This window comes from Poeciliopsis prolifica, unplaced genomic scaffold, assembly GCF_027474105.1.
Source record: "Poeciliopsis prolifica strain line A6 unplaced genomic scaffold, Auburn_PproV2 SCAFFOLD002, whole genome shotgun sequence".
NCBI lineage: Eukaryota > Metazoa > Chordata > Actinopteri > Cyprinodontiformes > Poeciliidae > Poeciliopsis > Poeciliopsis prolifica.
The window spans coordinates 12,893,418-12,915,876 of record NW_026562377.1 but is presented as its reverse complement, the minus strand read 5'-3'; the positions used below and the strand labels follow the sequence as shown (position 1 = coordinate 12,915,876).

Sequence of the window (22,459 nt, the reverse complement as noted above, 5' to 3'; positions counted from 1 at the left end):
ACTTATTACTTCTTCTTTGAAAACTGGACTTCATTATTTGTCACAGTAAAGCCTGCCTCTTACTGGTTATACTGAAGCTGTTCCACTGACTGAACCCAATTTAGCAGCCTTAGCCCACAACCTATCACTACCAAAGTGAACGAGCAAACATATTAATAAATATTGAGCTCCCTGATAATCTGTGGAAAAGTTGCTTGACCTCTGTGGCTCATCACTGAATGTGTTGGGTATTTCTTGGGCTTAAGATTCTGGGTGAGAAGGGGATTAGGATAATTGCTGTTATTATATTCTCAGTGCAAGGGCTATCGCAGGTCTGGGCTAGCCACTTCTCTGCTCTTGACAACTAAATTAAAAACATGTGCAGCTGATGTGACCCTGGATGTTTGATCCTTCTGCCTCATGTCTAACATCTCTTTCCTAGACGGGACCTTAAATCCTTACACTCCTGTCTCAGAGGGTGAAATGTTTTTTCCTCTTTTTAATGGCCAACAGAGATTTGGAATTTCAGCAATACTCGAGGAAGGATCTCACCTTGCCCTCGGCCAGACTTTACACCTGTCCTGGTATGGATGTTTTCAGAGTTGCAGACATACTGTAGCTCAGCTTCTACCTGTCTCACTTGCTCTTAAAAATGGACATGCTAGCAATGGTCCCCTGAGCTTTAGCATCTGGTGCTCTGGGAATGCAGGGATGGTAAACCTCTCCAAATCCCCTGGATGCTGATCTTCCATGATAGGGTAACTTGCTCCAAGGTGTTGTTTATCACTTCAGACAGCCTCAAGATGCTTTCCTACTCAGAGCTTTCCTGAACATATCTTTGACATATAGGGTTCTAAATTAAAAAATCAATCAGTTATGGCACCTGATAGTACATGTGGAATACCAAAGGTGCATTTGGTACTTGCACTTGTTAGAAATTTAACTTTTCTGTAATCGTGTTTACATGTACTGTCTTTAGAAGATGTGTATGCGAGGCTAGTTCTTACCATGTGCTGGGTCAGGCGGGCCAAACTCCAGGTTGTACCTCAGGACGTAAAAGTTATCCCACACATAGAGCTGGTTATCTCTGGGATTATAATCCACAGCTGCAATGTACTGGTACTGATTGGGAAAGTGGATATCGACAAATTCCCCATGATTCTGTTTGGTGTTATAAATGTAATCTATCAGACTTTTGCTGACCTCGCTTTCATTGTCTTCATAGGTGGAGCGCACAACGTACAATACTCCACAAACCATGAAGGCATTGGAGGCTGAGCGCTTATCATACGCAGTTTCCCAGGTAGCCTCAAACCGAAGTGTGTATGGGTTCAATTGACTGATAACCATCATGCCATTGTTCTGCTCAGTGGCGTAGATCACCCAAAGCCCGTTCTCGTCTACCGCCAGGTCGATGTCTGTTTTGCCTCCCCACTTGTAGGGGGATGTGTCGTGGTAGTTGGCATTATTGATAATGGCCTCGCCACTTTTGATGCGAGTCCTCAGGTCAAACTTCACAATATTGCGCGTGCGCTCCTTGTTGAAAAACACGGCCCCGTCGTAGACCACAAATCCAGTCCCGTCCACCCGGTGAGGCAGCTTGTAGGTGATGGTCTGCCGGGCGTTTTGGACATCATCCAGGGAGGAATATTCGATTAATGTGTCTGTCCTATATGGAGTCCAAGGCATGAAGTAGATTTTGTCGCCAGCTTGAAGAGGGTCTTTGCACCAGGCCCCAGCTTGTTGCTCCACCTCAAACCGAAAGGAAGGGTCACCGACAGCTTTCAGAGTCCCAGGACAAAGAAAAACTAGCAATGGGAGAAGAGTAAAATGAGAAACAGGTACAGGTTAAAAGGTGGAACATGAAACTAGGATTTATAATCACAACATGTTCTCTGGCATCAATTTTTTTCAACATAATTTCTAATAAAAGTATAAACAAATCTTTATGGGCATTATGCCCAATCACTATAACAATTTTAATCATGTGCACAAAAGAAAATGAAATACAAAAGTTATCAAGCAAATTGTTAAATTGTAATATAAAGTTTGAAACATTAAGGAAGGCATTCAAATAAGGTTGGCCTCAAATATTTACTGCTGTCTAGAACATTAAAAGGGAAGGGGGTCGAATATAAACATAATCTAATAAAAAACTGATCCTGTAAACAACAACAAAACTAAAGAAAACTAAACAAAAGAAGTCACTTGGCAATAGATGGTAGAGGTTATGACAGCAGCAGTCAGCGGAGTCTGCAAAAGTGTGTGTGTGTGTAAGTGTACTTGGACTGTCCTCGAGTACACCACCCCATTACACCAGAAATGTTGGTCTTTACAAAGTGGTGCAGATATGACAATCATTACATTTTAAGATACTTTTACTAAGGGTTTGTTGAGGTGTTTTGGTTGTTGCTTTGAGGTATAAGAGGCATAAGAATCAACAGACAAAAGAGAAGCAAGTGGTCAAGATGAAAATAATGTTGGAGGAAGAGTGAGAAGGGGGAGCTTGGAGAAAAAGGGGACAGTAGAATGCAATAGCTTGAAAAGAGGCCCAAGAAACACTGTTACCATAGCATGCTATGGGAAGGGGTTTGGAAGCCAGGCAATATGAGATTCTGCTGAGTAGCAAAAGCACACAGGGAGAATGAGAAGAGGATGTCCCTAAGGACTGTAGCCAATACACCCCCATTTACATATTTTGGACTGTATGTGTGCCATTTCTTTTATGGCCAGCCTCACTACTTCCCTTACAGCTCTTCTCTGTCCATTAACATTACAGCTGGAGAAAGGGGGGAAGGGGCGGGGAATTCTGAAAGGAAACATCTGCAATGTGTTTGTAGAGGCCACCATGAGAAAATAGGTAATTTACAACCAGATGCCACAAAACAAGGAGCTAGGGTTTTGATCATGTCTGTTATTTACCTTTTTGCTCCACTTCTATTTTAAGCGTTGGAAGAGAGAATGAAAAGGGTGCAAGGGGAAAAAAGAGATTAATATGAATTAACTGTCATTGCTATGATTACATATGCAGCAACATGTTATGAGACATGGAAATAGATGAGTACACCTATTAGAAGCAGGAAAGTTGTGAGAAAGACGGCACACAGCTGTCAAAGTCCTGTTATAAAAAAGAGGTTAGACTCAAAAACAAAAATGGTCAAAAACAAAAACACAGTTACTGTGTTTGTGAATTGTTGTCAGATAGGTTTATTGTGGTGGATGGATTTTAACAAAACTGTATTGCACATATTAGATCTGTGCTGTCCCTGATGTCAACTTCCATTTTGCTAATACATATAACATATTTCAGTAAAACTACTCAAGAGAAACAGTGTTGAACACAACAAAAGCTGTCTCTTTTTCAGCATGAAAGAGGGCAAAAGCAAACTTCATTGGTCTATATCAATGAATGCAACAGATTTTCAAGGTAAGTTGTTGGAAGGCCAAATTGAAGTAGAACCGTACTTTGGTTCCTTTAATCCGCCCACCACCACAAACCACAAAAAGTAGTTCTATTTTATTTAGCTGTTCTTCTTTTACAAAGACGGGTGACAAATAAAAGTAAAAAACAAATAAATAACAGAACAACTGACTGAAGCAACATACATAAGCAGATGGATTAAGCAGTTAACAATCAATTATGCTTTTAAACATTTATACAAATGGCAAGCCATATCAGCAGTTTCAAATTTGGTAAATAGATGTGGGAAGGAAAATATCTAAAAAAATAAATAAATACATTTTGTTGCTAAAGTGCCTTGCGGTGTTTTCATCTAATGTTTTTATATGTTTATGTGAAATGAACAAAACACAGAGCTTAATTTTGAACTAAAATGGAAACGATGTATGGATTTCAAGATTTTTCACGAATTAAAAGCCTGATCTACATTTAAAATACCCCTCCCCCCCCTCCACCTTTAGTCTGATACCACTAAATGAAATATACCTCTACTAATTGCCTTCTTAGTCAATAGTTTCCCCCTGTTTGTCACTTAATTTTAGTGTTAAGATCTATGAAGGGCTTCGAGGTTTGTAGGACAACAACAATGAACAAACGGCATCAAGAAAACCAAGGGACACATCGGGCAAGTCAAGGATAAAATTATGAAGAGGTTAAAGTTAGACTTAAAGCAATATCTCAAGCATCAAACATACAATGAGATGGTCATATACCTAAATTGACAAGTTGGGTAAGGAGAGAATCAGTCAGAAGAACCAAAAAGTCCACATAGCTCAGGTGGAAAAAATCTGTCGATGGGACAACTCTTAGTCACTCTCTCCACAAATTTGGTCCTTGCGGAAGAGTGCCAAGAAGCAGGACATGATTGGAAAAAAAGCCACGAAAAGTCCAATTATCGGTTTGCATCAAACCATGAAGGGGACACAGCAAGAAGTGCCGCGGTCAGGTAAAACAAAAACAAAAATCCATCCAACTTGCAAAGTGTTATATGGAGTTAACATTATCCCCCTTTAAGTACCTTCCCCAAGGTAAATGGACGGCTGCATCATGAGGGGGGAAGCTTTTCTTCAGCAGATACAGGGAAGCTGGCAAAAGATATGAAAATGGATGGACTCTGCAAAATATTAACTTGGGGAACTAAATCCAAATGCCTGTCTCACTCATTTTTCTTTCTGACTCACTGTGAAGTTTTGTAGGTCCTTCAGAAAAGATAAAGCTCAGGCTGATTATTAGTAAATTATATCAACAAATATTACTGGGCTACATAGGGGGCTATCAAGTATAAAAGTAATGAGAGTATCATCACACTATGTAGTATGGAGACCACATCATAAAAAATTAAATACTGCCCATTTCTCAATGGCAATCATAATACATTCAATAGATATTCAACTCTGATAAACTGAAAGGGGCAAACATTTTGGTGCTAAAAGTAATCGCTTAAATTTTGTTTTTGGGGAAAAAAAAGAACATTTGCTCACAGACACTATAATCTCTGAACTCTGGTTTGTATAGATATTGTATACTAGAAACAAGATGTCTAAACTCTGCAAAGTGTCGTTAAACATGGCCAAAAATAACTGGAAGCACATTGAGTCATATGGTTTATGATAACAGATTGTGTTTTTTCTAATGTGTTTTTGTGGCTGGCAATTGGAATTTGCATTGTTAACAAGCAATTTCCAATTTTTAGTCAGTGTGCAGCATACTGAAATAATACCATTCAAAGACTCTTATTTGACATAATTACCATTCCTAATTAGTTGTTAATGTTAATTTTGCTATTTTTAAAAAAAAATTGAGACTGTAAACACAAAAAGAGTAAAACAAAAATGAGACAAAAGAGCTGTACAAAAATGTAAGAACAATTACAAGGCTAATTTCACATTTTTTTACCCAAACAATTTCTTTCTTAAGCCAAGGTTTTTAACAAAAATGTACCGAGATGAAGTGTTTACTTTCTTCATAAAAAGATAAGAAAATCGTTAATGAAAAAAAATACACAATCTAAATCAGATTAATGCTTATTAACACTAAATCAACTAATGAAATATGGTTTATTCCAGTCAATGACTGAGGATGTAAGCTGTGCATTACTGAAGACTTTATCAAGGCACTTGGGTTTTCCTTTCATTTGCCACCCGTCTGTATTATTGAAGACAAAATGTCTTGAATAACAACTACATAAAGTATAGATGATAAATCACAAATTATTTGAACAAATCACATAAATACTGCATGCAAAACTAGACCTCCCACCTAAGACAAAGCTCACAATATAAGTAATGTCTGACTTTTTTATTTTTGCATTGATTTCAAAAATGATCAGTGAGGAAAATGAATGGAAATAGAAAAATAAGAAAATCTCAGAGATGTCTTACATTTTAGTAATATATGGCAACAACTTAGTAATATTTTAATAGAAGAGACTCAAAAACTGTAAGTGATGAAAAGTACATGCTGTATAAAATGACTGACAACAAAAATGTTTTTGGCAATGTCGAACATTAAGTCAGACTAAACATTTCCTGTTTTAGGTCAGCTAGGATTACTAAAGGATTGTCCTTTACTAAATACCAGAATAATGAGAGATTGCTAAAGAGTTTTTTACTTTATTTTATTTTCTTCAGATTCAGAGGTTTAAATGTATAGAATTGATTTTAATAATGAATAACTAGGGTAAAATATTTTGGGTATCCTTCCATACGCTCCTCACCATACGTTATTATAATTATGGAATTATAGTCCATTCCTGTACTGACTTGCAAGCTGCCTTGTTTGTGCACAACTTTTTAGCTTTGTACACTAAAATCAAGGCTATATGACGACCTGTCCAAAGCACAGGCTTTGTTCTTCATAGAGAACTTTGAAAATAATTTGGCGGTACGATTAGGGTAAATGTCAATTTGGGAAAACAAGCTTCAAATTTCTAGGTTATGTCTAGAGTATTTGAGTCAATATTTCCACAAAATCTTTCCACCAGTCCCTCCTGTGGTTCGTTTTGCTACAACCTGATGCTTCCAGTCCTGTTCTTCAGTTGAGCTGGTGTTACGCAGCTTCCAAGTTTCTCTTTTTTTTTTCTCTAAATGCAATGATGGTTATTATTGCCAAGCAGATTTATTTTCATCAGGCCACAAAGCACACCTTTAAAAATTATGGTATTTTTCCCTGTATGCATTTCAAGATTGTAATTTAGCTTTTCATGTTGTTTTGTGTGGTTTTCTTCACTTAGAGACCGTTTAGCCTCTGTCAGTACAGGACGCATTTAAGTATGGATAATTATACTGTCTTACTCAGCTTCTGACTGTCCAACATTTTCACAGGGCATTTTTTGTTTTGGGGTTGATACAAACATTTAAAAAGAAAATAAAAAAGATTTTCATCTCTGACAAAAACCCATCTCCTCCTTGAAAGATTTAATCACTGAACACTTCCATGCTATTCACACTTGTGTGTTTTTTGTTTGTTTTCTATTGAACAAAAAAAAGAAAAGAAAAAAAACTGCCATAGCACGTCTCATTGCAACTGTACTTCTAAATATAAAGGTCTACAAACTCTGAAAAAAATCTAATTAATTTGATTTTTTTTAAATAAACAACATTAGTAATTATAACTAAATTAAAACAGGAAAAGCTTAGTCAAATATAATCACCTATACAAATTGTATTTTTTTTTTATTATATGTTGCAAGATAGTTTTTACTGTATGTCAGTGACCACAATTCACATTGAATTGTCATCAGGATAACAATCATCTTGTGCTAAAACATTTTAATTTAATGTTGGTGATGTTGTTGCAAAATATAGTTTTAAACTTTGCCAATTATAATAAACTGAGCATATTTTTCCAACTCTGAAGGCAGCTCCCTATCCCAGAAAGATAATCTTCTTTCAAACTGAAAAGTGGTTAGGAACAGATAAAAACAACCAAACAGGGAATGTAAAAATGTTGATCCTACTTCTTCAGATTCTGTGTATCTGTGGAATGCTAAGGAACAAGTCTGATCCACTGACACAGCAACATACAACACAGAGAAACGTAAAGGAAGACAGAAGTAAAATAAAGACTCAACATTTACTCTGTAACATGAGGAAGGTTATTCAAAACATTTCCCATATTAAACTGAAGCCCAGGTTAGACAAGGATAGCAAAAGAAGGTTCAGTTTAAAATAACCTTTAGACTGGGAATGAGACAAAAGTGCTACATTTTGCTATAAGACAGTGGAAGCGGAACAAAACTACAGTGCACGTGCTATACACTATCTTTTTTTGATAGAAAAAACTATGATAAATTTAAAGAATTACTGTTTCAGTTACTTTTTAATATGAAGCATTTAGAAGTGTAAAAATTACAGTCTTATAACAAGTAGGAAAATGTATAATAAGCAATGTCATTGGTGACAACACAATGACTCAGAATAAATGAACAAATAATTTCAGTGTTAATGTGTTTCTGCTGTGGGTTACGAGATAAGATAAACCCAGATAATTAGTGGTCTATCTACCTGTGGCCAAAAAAGTTAAAGTATTTTTTTTCACCAAGGTTTTATTGAAAAAGTTGCTTTGGCCAACATCTGTTCTTCTGGCAGTACAGAGACTCAGTTGTAATTTGTTAGTGATTTCAATTACCTCTTTATCTTCTGAAACTTTATATGCTGAACTGAAACACTAATGAATAGTAGCAACAACTACATTATAGGCATGGGGATCCTACAGTTCCTCTCAATATGCATATTGCATAGAGTGGAACTGCTATTTTATTTGAAATATATTGTGCCACTCTTATTACTGGACCCTAAAAAAAAGCCAAATAATTTTACTACACACAACTGATCACCAACAAACATAAAAAACAAGAGTACATTATATTCACTCACATTAATTGACCAAAACAAGTGAGAGGTAGTAAGTTAATAGTTTCTGCTCTGTTTAAAATTATAAGGCAGCTAAAACATATAATCAAACACGGCATCAGCGAACTCAATGCTTACAACAACAGTTTTTGTTTTGATATTTTGATGGTTTGTAGCCAACAATGTAAATTCCAATAATCAAAAATCTAAATAATGATTTCAGAGAACTATGTCTGTTTTCTTTTTTTTTTTTGTGCTTGTCTTTCCACTGTTGGTTTTTGTTTTGGTTTGTTTATTGGCTTAAAAGGGATCAACATGCACTAAAATCAGTTTTTTACCTTGGAGTAGTATAATTTCTCCTTAGATTAGGAGCATCATTTAAAAAAAAAAGATCTATCAGAAATGTTTGTGTCTGACCTAGGCTTCAGTCACAAAAAAGAATGGAACCTTGAGATGCATATTGGTCCATAAGTAAATGCACTCCAGTCTGCAGAAGAAATTCAAGTGTGCCCAAATGAGGAATCAAATATGGACAGGCAAGCAAGCAATTCAACAACAAGTTGGCTGAAGCATCCACAGTTACAAAAAAGTAGGAGTAAAATTAAAGACACATAGCTGGACAGAGAAACATGGCCGAGGAAATTCTGGAAAGAAAATAACACATGGAGGTATGATGAGATTAATCAAATGTAAAAATAGAAAGAACAATCAGTGTGATCAGAAATCAGAGAGTGAGGAGAGTAAGTCAGAGACCCAAGAAGTTCCTGCAGATTGCACAAGGGGAAGGGAAGACAGTCAGTTTCATACAGCAACAAAACAAACACAAAACACATCTCAAACCACATTAACTCAAAGACACTGCACTGTTCCCAATGGATATTACACAATATGTCTTTAGTATTTCAAATTAAAATGTCTTGACTACTTGTGATCACTTTTAAAAATCTTTTGGTGTTGCGCTTTGTTGTGATTTAACTTTAGATACTCAAGTAATTAAATTAAATCAGAACATAATTTAAATCATACAAAAAAAAAGAAAATTAGGAGAACTGGGAGACTGAACAAAAATATTTAACAGAGACAGTCATGCTGTCAATCATTTGTGTCACATTTAGCTACTTATACAGTAGCTTTAGAAGCATTAGTAATCAAACATATTGATGATTATTGATGGTTGTGCTTTCTGACACAACTCTCAGACTACAAGGTAGAGCATGAGTGCATATCAGTAAATCTGAGAATGTCAAAATTAAGTTTTGTAATTCACTTCGAAAAGTGAAACTCCTGTATCGTACCCAGAGTGACTTATTTCAAAAGTTTAGCTTGGTTAACTGATGATAAAGGCATGTATAACAGTTCTGTAATATTACATAAGACCAACAAAAAGGCCAGCAGGCCATCACTAATACCCTCCCTAAAGTGGGTAAACCACAAAAGGCATCTGCTAAAGAAGATGGCTGTTTAGAGAAAGCTGTCTGCAAGCCTATCATTGTAAAGTTGAGAGGAAGGAAAACTGTTATAGAACAAGGTGCAGAGGTCTTTCAGACAATTTTGCAACAAGACCCATTCATGAATTTGGGGGAGAATCAAAAGGTGTGGACTGCAGCTGTAGTCAGAGCATCAAAAGGGAATAAATGAGGCACTTTACTGTGAAATAAAGTCTGATTTCACTACTGCGAAATCAGACTTTCCTACGGAAAGTCTGTAGGATGACCAATGGAGGGACATAATCCAAATTACTTCACAGTCTGCTGTTTCCAACATAAAAAATTATTTGTGGAGAAAAATGTGCTGTATGTTGGTACACAGTTTAATGAAATCCAAAGTCAGCACACCTGTCTACTGGTAAAATTTTAGGGAACATTTAGTGAAAAGCACACACTTCCCCCTGCTTAAAACTGTATAGAGATGTCTAAATCTTTTTCAGCAGCCCATTTTACCCGTCATCACTACCAAAGGCACCAATGCCTGGTTTAATGACCACTGCATCAATGGGCTTGACTAATCTGTAAACTGGCTCAAATTAAATGCAATAGAGCATTCATAGAGTATTGTAAAGTAGAAGATGAGAGGCATCAGATGCAACAATCCAGACAAGCTGGTGGTTGCTCTTAAAGACATTCTGGACCTCCTTAATACCTCAGCAATACCATAAGCTGATTACCACCAATCCTACCCACAATGATGTGGTAATTTATGCAAAGAAACCCCAACCAAATATTGACAGCATATTGCACAGCACATGGGCATACTTTTCAGTTGGATGGCATTTCAGCTTTAAAAATTCTTCATTCTTGGTCTTATGTAAAATTCAAACTGTGTGAAAGATAGAATTTTGTTTTTCATCAACACTTAGTCACACTTGAAAATCATCCCTCTGTGTGTAACACTATAAATATGTATTTTGTTAACAATTTTAAAAATTATGACATGCACCTGTAGAACAGGCAAAAACACACTGCAGAGTATTAATCATAAAAAAATCAAACAAAAAATCACAGATTTTGTGTTGCCTTCTTCAAGCAATTACTGAACCCAATTGAGCAGGTGACAATACACCAACTGAAAGCAAAAATGTACGTCCTCTTGTGGGATTATGAAAATAACATTGCTAATGGCCATTTGTGGCAAGGACAAAATTCTTACACTAAAAGGACAAAAATAGTGGAAATGTAGTCAACTTGCAAAGTCAACTTGCAAATGAGTAAAAATACAAATTTACTTGTAAGATTATATAAAGGCTTAAATAATAGGATGCTCAAATAAAATGTGCTATGTTGGTGGGGAAGCAGATTTTGATGTGCAGTAGTTACTGGTCAAAATGAGGACACTGTCTTTGCTCCCCATGTAGATCAGCTTAATGAGGATTTAATACCCTCTCTTGCAAAACATCTTGTGTTCTGGCAAATCCAGGGGAGCCTAAGCCCTTGGACCACTGAAATGTTTTTAATCACAAATCTTGGTATTTGGCATTTGATCTTTTTCATCTGAAAACTAGAAAACTGTAGCAGCGGCTTTGCCATCCTGTCTGAAAGCTGCTGTAAGAGTTTGCTATGGTGAGGAAAAGTTAATCTTCCCCTGTGATTGCTTCTCTCTGCATTAGTCTGACTACAAACCGATGTGTCGAATATTGATTATATTGCACGGAAAAAGACAGAGGATTGGTAAGTGGAAGGCAACAAAACAAGGAAGTCTACCAAACAAATCAAAAGCTATCATGGTTTACAGTGGGGCTTGAATGGGAAAGGCTGGACTGGACTCGGGTTTGTCTGCACTAGACTGGGAGAACACTAAAAACTTACCAGGGCAGTTGTGATAGGATACATTCTGTGCTCTTGATCCTATTCTGGTTGGACATGGACCTTGAGAAGCAAAAAGATATGGCTACAGACGTGCAATTTCTGAGAATGACGTGAGGACCTGTATATGTTTTACTAATCCACCTTATTCCTGCAAAGGGTACAGGTCATGTTGACAATTCATCATTTTCATACATATGAGGTTTAAGCCAGTTGGTTTCTTTTAAAGATGCAAAATGGTTTTATCTACTGTTGGACGTTTCGTACTGACCATTCCTCAATAGTTTCTTACACACTTTAACAACTAAGTATTTCAAAGTAAGACATGTTGGTGATCTATTTATGTCTGTTGAAAGGACATATAGTTAAACGATACCAATAAGTAAAATCTATAAAGGAGTGAGCATCTTTTCCATTCTATGGGCCAATTAGCCTAAATAGATCAGAGCAAAAACAAGCTTACAGATCATTGTTAACAATTAAATTAAATAACATGAGATTTAAGCATTTTTCTGTTTATATTGACATAATTCCTGAAAAAAAGTACATTGTACAAAAGTACAATGACACAATTCATTGTGGTTTTAAGTGAACATAATAGTTAGCTCACAGTTACAAAATTGAGGAGGGAAGGAACAAAAAAGCAACAAGTAGATACAAAATTGGGGTAGGAATTGGTGAAGAGACAAATTGACCTGGAACATCCTGGCAGTGTTATTGTAGGATTGATTCTGGATGTAACATCTTGAAAAACTGAGGAAGCTCCAGTGAAGCGCCCTGGTTGTGGAAGCTGACAGTATGTTGTGAGCTGTAAGTTTCACAACACACTTCCAGGTTCACTAATTATCACTTTTTTATTGGTTTCCATTTTTACACACTTGCTGTTGTCCCTGTGAAGATACAGTACTTGTTGCTGTTTGCCTTTAACTACACAAAACTTAACTTGGTGTTGAACATGCAACAAAAGTGAAATGGAGTCGTTTCTGTAATTGGATATCTGTGTTTTACCAGCTACCAATAAACAACAAACCAAGACGAATGGTGCTGGAGAATCTACATTTAAAGCAACCATCACAATTTCCTGATATCTGCTCATTTAAATGAAAAGTTCACATAAAGAAATTGTCATATTATGATGTGGTTGGTTGCAACCTACAACAAGACAAGAAACATCAGTTCCTTAAAAGGATTAGCTGTACTGTAGATTGAACAACTGACACGATTTTACATATAAGAAACAGTATGTAATGCTACTTTAGGTTTTCATAATATGGGTTAACTCACCAGTAAAACCTGCAGTTCCCATCCTAATTCTCAGTCTAAAATGATCATTGCAAAGTAGTGAAATATGGAATTAATGTGCTCTCTGCAGATGTAAGCACATCAAAACTATCAGATCAAAGTAGAATTCAATTATATCAGCAGCTGTTTGGTTACAATATTGCTCAGCTCTTGTGAGAAAGGAACAAACAGCTCTGTAAAATTCTGACAGTGACACAAAAGAACAAGCCTGGTGGCATGTGGCTTTAAGGTACTGGTTGAGCTCTACTTCAGCTTAGAGAACCACACAGTTTTGTCAAACCTCCTTCAACAAAAATGATGAGCTTTATTATTGTGCAAGCAGTGATGTGTATCAGTTTTGTAAAAAATTTAGCTTTTTGTTTATTAGTAATAATGTTCACAAAGCAGACAAGTATGTTAAAACATGTAATCAAACAACTTCTGGCCATCCTCCAAATCTTTGATAGATGAAAGGACTGGTATGTGTATCGTATACTGTTTGATGTTTAAAAGGTTTGATGTTCCAACATGTTTTTTTTTTTTTTTATTACACACTGGTACTGATGCCAAGCAAAGCGTCATGAGTTATAGGAATAAGGTGGATTAAATAGAACGTGAAAGAATTAAATGACCTAGAGTGAAAGTTTAATCAACACACTACAGCAATCTTGACTATTTCCTCAGAGTAAGACAAAAGAAAAAAAAAAAAAAAACACAATCATAACAGAGGGTGTACATGAGTGCACCTTGACGCTAATCCTTTTATTAAGGTCGGGGCTAAAACAGCAAGAGATGAGATCAATACTTCACCTAATGATAAAGGCAAGAGAAAAAAAAACAAAAAACAAAAAGGAAAAACACAAGCACCTTCATGTTGAATGTTTGTGCTACTTGATTTGTCTCTGTTCAATAGTTTTAACTTAAATGACCATTATTGTGTATTCCACCTTTAATTATATGTCTTCAGAACCACAGAGAGGTTAACTTTTAAGTTGTAATGAGTTTTAGCATCTACTTATATTTAAGTGTGCAATCTCATCCAGTTTTAGGTGGAACAAGTCAGGAAGAAATAGAGATAATAATTAATGTCGGACAGATGTAATGAAGAGGAAGCACAGTCCAAAAAACATGCTTTAAAATCAATGTTCTTTAATCTGCGTTAAAACTGAAACGCATGTAAAGACACGAAGGCAGCAAATACTATGAGAACTCCAAAAGGCCATCTTCCCATCTCTCTTGACTCTAATTATGTCACTTCTACCTGATGGCGATTCATCTAAATCTTTGTCATTAATCAGTTTGCAAAGGTTAAATGGGGGAATTTTTGCACAAATTGCAAATGAACATGGAAGACTAAAGGACAAAGCAAAATTTTAATGCAAAGTGCGAGCTAAAGATTGTTTGGGAGCTGAATGGCAATGAATATTTTAGCATCAGAGCAGCAGACAAAATGCTAACACTATCTCTTTAGATGAATTGTTGCCTTGTTGACTTATGAGAGGATCTTTCTCCGCTGTTACATAATGAAACATCTGTTAACATATTTCAGCACCTGTTGTGTGACTGTATATTAAGCCATCAAGTCAAGTCGAGCTGTGCTTTCGCCTGATAGACTGCTCTACACAAGAAGGGAAGCTCCCGCTTGCTATCACAGAGAGGCAGCATGACTTCCTCTGCCCTCCCTCTAGTCCGCTACCTCATAACTGGGCTTGTGGAAACACTGTGAGCACATCAATAATGAGGGGGAGTGCAGAGGAGGACCAAAGGGTTTTACAGGTCATATTTCATAGAAAGTTCACTGCATGACACAGATTGAAGAAGAAACAGAGGAAGAGGGATGCTGAAAGGTACTGTAGACAAAGAGAGGCAGAGCAGAAATGGGACGTGTATGGAACAACACAAAGAGAAGGCAGAGGGCAGAAAGGAAGAGAAGCCGAGAGGAGGGGGTTTTCAAATCGTGACAGAAGGGTCATACTTACTGTAGGGCACACACTCGTACTGGACCTCCAGATACTTGTAGGTCCCTGGACAGGGGTCAGGGAAGACATCTGAACCTGTGATCACAATGCACTGGGTCCGATTGTTGCATCTGGAAACATAAAAAAGAAAGAGAGAAAAAAAGAAGAGCATTGAGACAATGTGTCTAGTGAATTACCACAACATATAAAAAAATAAATGAATAGAAAAAGCTATCAGGTGGCTCTAAGATAATTGCAGCAGTTTATCGGTCTAGAAAGTGTCTTAAGGAGGTCTCACAAATATTTGATATCCAGAAGTTGAAGGCATTCAAAGCAACGTTCAACATGTAAAGGGATCAGAGCAAGTTCCTCCAAAGAGCAACCTGTAAGATGCTAAAAAGAGATCTGCAGAAACCTTAAGATGTCATACTAGGATGTACAAAAGGCTCTTGCTACTGTTGACATTGCAGTGCATGTTATAGCAAGCAGAAACAAGTTTAACTTCTATGGGACTATGTGCAAAACCAAACATAGGAAAGAAAATGTCCCTTGCTGAGTCAAAGACCAGATCTTCATTTCATTGAGACACTGTGGGACGACTTGAGCAGCCTACAAGTATGAAAACCCTTCAGCCTCCAGTGTTTTCAATGGCTAAAGCAAGTTGGCTTTTCTCATGTTTCAGATAATCTAAATGGCTTACATGGATATACAAAAATACAGCGTAATATGTGAACATTTTCACGTGATCATTTTTCAATAGATTAAATAAAAATAAGCTGTGGTTTTCACATATTTTTTATGACTGAAAAAACAAAACATAAGCACAAAAAAGCCCATCCCCTACAAGAAACATATAGCACTTATCAACAGGTATTGGCAAATTGCTCTTTTCCAGTCACAATTAAGCTCTTTAATCTACTGACAGAAATATAATAGCAAATTCTATTACTTTTATTTTCACTTTTGACAACACACAGTGTGGCATGGACCCTAATTCAAACTCTTTCATTTCATTTTAAAAAGCTTGGACACTGTGCACTGTATGAATTATGTTAATGTAATTTATACATTGTTGCCGATCGGCTAATCTGCTTCTTCATGAGCACGAGAAACTGGATAAATACCAGGGCCTCAAGGAGGAACTGGAGAGGGCCTGGAAGATGAAGACCACAGTGGTGCCTGTGGTCATCGGGGCCCTCAGGGCAGTAACCCCCAAAATGGAGCAGTGGCTACAACAGATCCCAGGAACAACATCAGACATCTCAGTCCAGAAATGTGCAGTCCTTGATTTATATATATATATATATATATATATATATATATATATATATATATATATATATATATATATATATATATATATATATACTTCAAGCAATCTAAGAACTCATTTTCACATTGGTATTTGTGGAGTTCACCTAATTGAACAAAAACAAGAGACAATCTGTCAATGCCTGATACGAGTTACAAAATATTATATTAGGGCTCATATTGCTTCTTCATGAGAAAAAAAGAGCTGATTTAATATAAGCACACTGTTTTTCCATTTCACCAGCAATAATTTAAGTTATTACACAAAACGTTTGGAGAGCAGAAACAAAAAATTGGCCCACTGTGCTCCAAGGCAAATCAGAGAGTTGTAGGTGAACCACTTCTTTTGTTGCAATGAAAACATGATGACATCAATACACAGAGAAAGTCGTCTTTGTTATCAAGGGACATAACATTGCACTGAAAATCTGAGGGGCCAGATCAATAGCTGATTAACGGTAGGACAGGAAAAATATTTCTCTCTTTATTTATTTTTTTTTTTTAATTTGAAAAATGTCCATCCATCCATTTTCTATCACCCGTGTCCCCAGTGGGGTGTTGGTGCCTATCCAACACGTTCCGGGTGAGAGGCGGGGTTGACCCCGGACAGGTCGCCAGTCTGTCGCAGGGCAACACAGAGACAACCATGCACTTACGCACGCATATGAAAAATGTAATCTTGATTTTTTTGTCTCTTTGGCTTTTGTTATAATTTTAGCCCAATAACCCATCAATGCCATAAGTTCAAATGTGACCATTTTAATAATACTATACAAAAACATTGTGAGAGTAGGTGGAACAAATGATTACAGTTAATATAACTCACTAATTTCATAGTGTAAATGCCACTTGGCTTCAACACCTCAAAAGTTGTCTGAGCAGTAATGAATTAAACCACAATACTGCATCCAGAACATAACACAAAGTCTTCTTTAATCAAATTACATATGCACAGAATTACAATAACCGTAGGTAACTTAATGAATGAACACTGAAGAAATTAATCTCCCAGCGCATGTCAGGTATTTAAATGATCTTACACATTTCATTTGACTACATTTTAGAAAACAGTTTTTTTTCCTTACATTTATTCACAATGGACAATGTTTCAAAAAACCCAGCTCTCTGTATGCTTGTGCAAACCCCCATTCATATTCAAGTCTGTGTACGCATATGTGTTCACAAAGAATCTCGTGGGAATTGTTTCTTCATTAACGACCTCCTTGTGTAATAACAGATAAAAATATATGCATTTTGTTCTCATGAAAATGAATTCCTGTTTAGGAATTAAAATGTGTACCTCATGCTGAGATCATAATAGACTGCATGGTGTGTTTTTTTTTGTGTGTGTTTTTTTTGTAACAAATATTTTATGGATCTGAACCACTTTCCACATATTAAATGGTCACTTTGATGATTCTGTCTGCTTTGCTCATGCATAAGCATATCATGCAGAAGCAATATAAATCATAGTGCTTTATCCAGCGGATTCCACTGAGACCAGGAAATGAATGCCTAGTTTATGTCAGGCATATAAAACAGAATAATATAGAAAAATAAAATTAGTGACACTAATGAGACACAGACCTACCATCATTACTCCAGCAAATGTACTGAACCAAACAAGAAAAAGGCTCAAAAAATCTCATATTTCTTTAGAAACAATGTTGTCATATGTGTTGATAGATCTGCTTGATGTATTGCCCTAATTTTAGAGCAGTGGAACAGGGGCACCCTGATCTATGGGACTGTGTGAGTCTGATTACCGTCTCATCTGTGAAACCTCAGGGATCTCCTGAGACCAATTGAAAAAGCCCTAATGACTTCTTCTATGCATAGTTCTACCACTCATTTTGGAAGAAAGCATGTAATTGAAATTCCACCAATAAAAACTTCAGCATTTAGCTGTGCAGGGCACAGGTCTCACAGTGCACACTAATTAAATACATTTAAAATATGATATCTCTGACTATCTTTTGATAGTCTGAGGCTATACAGTAATTAATCATCTTCCTAATGAATATTAAGTCAAAGGAGTTTTTTCTTTTCTTTACTTTTCTCTAGAGTGATGCATTCTTCAATAGTCTATTTTTGAATAGGAAACATATTTTTAAGAAAAGCTATTTACATTTCAGCTTTATAATATGTGATACAAAGTGATAATCAAAATACTGAGAATGCCCATTCAATGTAAACAGTTTTTTAATATGACTTATTCTTCAAAGCAATGAAAAGAATAGCATGATTGAGCTTGTGCCTTCTCCTCTTGCCTCTTTTTCGACCTCCAAGCCGTTAATCACGCAGAAGCATTCCAAATGTAATCCCATCACATCTCTGACCTTTTGAGAGAGGCATACATCAGTACAATTAGAGTGTCGTCAGGAACGCAGCTTGGATTTGATGCAGATCGCTCTTAAAAATGAGCGCTCCCAGCTGATAGTGGAAAATGGGTGGACTAGGATGCCAACAAGGTAGAACTGATGCCACTCCTGACACCAAGTATCCACATACAATTTAACCTTTTCCTTACCACCATAAACTATGTCAGAGGAATAATTGGACATGATGATAATGTGCCAGTTGTATAATAAGTTACTTCAAATGACAAACCTGTCATACTGTTGTTTTCCAATCCTGTTTTAGTCACAAACGATTGCATTCCACATTGAAACTGATCCATTAGAAAATGTGTTTTATTTCCAAACCATAATATACACTATGTCATGGTTTAGTGTATTTTACTTGGTTCTATAAGATAAAACCATACAACCTATAAGATAAGACCATACAAGGACTGTACCATCAAGCAAGACTAATGGGTTAGCCACAAACGTTCAGCTAAAACAAACAGTTTCTGGTTTCACCAAGGGGTCTCTGCTCTAAGCCTGGCAATATGAGTAACAATGGTCTCATACACAAAACTGCTTCAGGGCTGTTTTCCATTCAAGTTGAAACTGATTTATTTTCTTTACAGACATTAACAGCCATAACATCAACATTGATATTGCATATTGGTATTGGCCAAAATTTTCAAATTTGTGCATCACAAGTTTGAAATATCAACATGATGGAGATATCATCAGTCTTTTGCCTGCCTAGTCCAAACGGAGATCCAAACTATTTGATTTTTTTTAGATATATGTAGAAAAATAAGCTCAAGAAAGAAGGAGAAAAACTAGAATTTGTCTGTGTTAACATTTCAACTGTAGACTCATTTTAAAGCAATGTCACAGTGTCTTGACTTCTGATTTGGTGTATTTGTCTGACATAGGTTTTAAAAATTCATGCCATGCAAATCCACACAAAGCAGGCAAAAGCTCTTATTGTACATGGACTACAATGTAACACATACATTTTTCCTAGATCGATCTGAATTAGAGGTATGTTTCGACTCAAGACAATGACAAATCACAATGCAATCAGGGGTAATCAAAACAGTGTTTCCTTTGTCTAGCTCTCTGTGTCTAGCTTTGGATAAAATTTTCAATTTTCTCCCTTTCCACATTCTGCTAGCCTAAAGTGCCCATTTTTAATTTACAATACAATAAAGAAAAAAGGAGTTGCTGCAGCGAAAACAATCGCTGCGTAACTGGAGAGAAGCAAGATGAGTGAGGGGAGCACATTACCCAAAGAGGAACAATCTACTTCCTGGTGCTCCCAGTTTGAATTTCAATCAAATTAGCATCTCTTAAACTCAAAGTGACCCGTCTAGCCCCATTTCATCTGAAATGCTGATGAGGTTCATGGCACAATTATCAAGGCAGACATCTCTCTCAAGAGGCATGCCTGTTGATCGTAGACAGGCCATTGAAAAATTAAATCATTTCCAGGGCCACAGAATGGCAGCAAGTGAAACAATGTGATATGAGCAGAACAAAAAACACACACACATTCAACACACACTTGGTATAACTATAATCATCTCCTGTATCAGTATATTTATACCAGTTCTAGGAGGTGGCCCAATACTCTTTCAGGAAGTGAGCAATTAGAAATTAACCATTAGCATCCTGCTTTTGACTTGAGATCTAACTCAATATGCTTCCAAGACATCCTTCAAACTTGTAATTGCAGTCATATGCTTGTGTTAATGTTACTTTTCTTGAAGTAGCCCATATAGCTCAATGGGGGAATTCCAGGCTCTTGAAGGGTCAGGACCAAAGCTGTCTGACTCATATTCATCCAACGCTCCTATTGATTTTTAAGCAGAAGAGGTATATTGCCATGCTACTGAAGTCAATGGAAATATTATTAGACAGTGTGCTGGTTGAAAAGTGACCTTTTGCTAAATAGAATGTAAAGTTGGACCACCCACGAATAAGGAAATGCCATACAGAAATAGTAATGATTGTGTACTGCAGCGGACATCAGACCTTCCAGCTCAAAACAAGAGAATTATCAAAGGTTTTCTTATTCTTGGGTTTGGGTAGCTTTACAACTTCTAAAGGTGTAGAGCTATTACAAGCAGACTAATCTGAACTCATGACGTTAATGTCACCGCTACCATTCTTTTGGGTAATTTTACTCAAAGCAAAAGGTCCGAAGCATGGAATCTAATTTTTTATTTTTTTGTTTTTATTCAAGGGTTGATGTAATATTTCAGAACTAATTAGTGAGTATAATGCTGCATATTATTTATAGTCAGAAGAGAGAAATGAATGAGTTTCAAATCACACTGAAAGCTGCGGGAATGAACTCTTTATTTCCACTTTATTCAGTTTTCACATTATGCGCACAGTGCTGTGCAAGGTCCAAGTAATTCTGGGTACATGGTTTGAAAGTAAATAAGACACATGAATACACCTACCAGCTTGTATTGTTAATATTAGTTAACCTAGTGACAGAACACTAAATTAATTTCCAGTTCCAATTAGAAAGTCACTGAGGTATCAAGGTGTAAACATTAAGTCAGAGGAAGCACAGAAATATAATAAGCTATTTTACATGAAAGCGTAGTGGAGGTAAGGTTTTACAGATGAGGAATAATCGAGCTGCAGAAGAGGGAGAGAGAGAAAAACTTCAGGAAGTAACAGAACACCCACTGTCTGTAATGAAACGTGCTGTATTTGGAAATGTCAGCTGCAGTTTGTAAAGCTTTATGATTGTGGTTCTAATCTACTTTCTAACAGTGATAAACACAAAAGACTGCTGTTTAGTTATCTGTCTAGTTAGCTGGCTATGTTGACTACTTAAAAAGTTAAGTCATTTTAAAATTAATAAATGTGTAATTTTTAAAAAATACTAAAATTATGTTTTTCAGTGACATCTCTATTGTAAGCTATGAATCTCTGGTCTTAATGTAAATGATTACTGATCACTCACAGCATAAGACTAGAAACATAGATTGAATATTGCTCAAGGTCAAAGTTTCACTAAAACTGACCTGAGAACTCACACAGAGGGCATTTTACTACTCTAACTTAGTCAAATTTAGAACTGGTGATTTAATATACTCTCTTGTTTAGCACATTGTTACCAATTGAAAGGAGATTGAGAGCTTTTGTATTCATGCTGAACTTTCGCACATCCCTCTGAAACAACCTAACTGAATCTGGACCTTGATGAAATCTTAATCTTCTGTGCTTTAAATAAACACCAACAGTGTATGTGCAGAGAGAGAGTACAAGGCAGAGTGCTGTCAGGCGGCAAGAATGGACCTCCGCAGAGAGCCTTGCAAGCAGTACTGTCACTGATATAAATAGTGTAAGTAGCATTCTTTAGTCTCCAGATCCCACTTCACTTTTAGTGATGCAAACTTGGAGGATGCAGCTGATTTAAAACTAAAACATTGTACCTATTTTAGCATGTTAAATCAAATGTAGCTGCTCAAAACAAAGTGTGGAAAATTTGTCCCGTTAAAGCTGTTCCTTTGTTTGGACAACCGTAACATTTCAAGATGCACTCTTGTCCATTTCAAGAGTAAAAATGTTTACTGGTAAACAAATTTTGCTGAAAATTACTCCTGGTTATTAACTAATTTTAAATCAAGTCATACAGTAATCCCACTTTTAAATTCAATCTTCTCTTCCAGAGAGCAATCTGCATTGATCATTTCTGTCAATGATATGCCCCTTCTAAAAACCCATGATCCACAGGCACAGCAGGAACCAACCCTGTTATATTACAGCAATCAATGACCTTGTTATCGAATACTTACAATGAAGCTCATTAGTCAAAGTGAAATCAATGTATGTAGGCCACTTTTCATATTGTATATCTTCGTATGTTTCTTACTGTAAAAAAGATTTATGAAGGCATATCACTGTCATCTTTTTTAAACTTTTGTTGAGATAAGTACATGAGGTCAATTTTGGATTA

At 36.3% G+C, this 22,459-nt stretch overlaps 1 protein-coding gene across 40 annotated transcripts in view; it reads right to left on the bottom strand.

Annotated features, from left to right (window-relative positions):
• The window catches only part of adgrl2a (adhesion G protein-coupled receptor L2a), a 101,888-nt gene that overhangs the window by 53,350 nt on the left and 26,079 nt on the right, over positions 1-22,459 (bottom strand). For 23 of the 40 annotated variants that reach the window (XM_055047056.1, XM_055047061.1, XM_055047158.1 and 20 more), the window contains exons 3-6: positions 14,852-14,961; positions 11,595-11,654; positions 2,902-2,916; positions 987-1,787 (exon numbers count right to left, since the gene is read on the bottom strand). In XM_055047056.1, coding sequence (XP_054903031.1) covers positions 987-1,787; positions 2,902-2,916; positions 11,595-11,654; positions 14,852-14,961 — 986 coding nt within the window. The remainder of the gene's footprint in view (positions 1-986; positions 1,788-2,901; positions 2,917-11,594; positions 11,655-14,851; positions 14,962-22,459) is intronic. The other 17 variants (XM_055047089.1, XM_055047114.1, XM_055047343.1 and 14 more) reach the window with 2 other exon arrangements.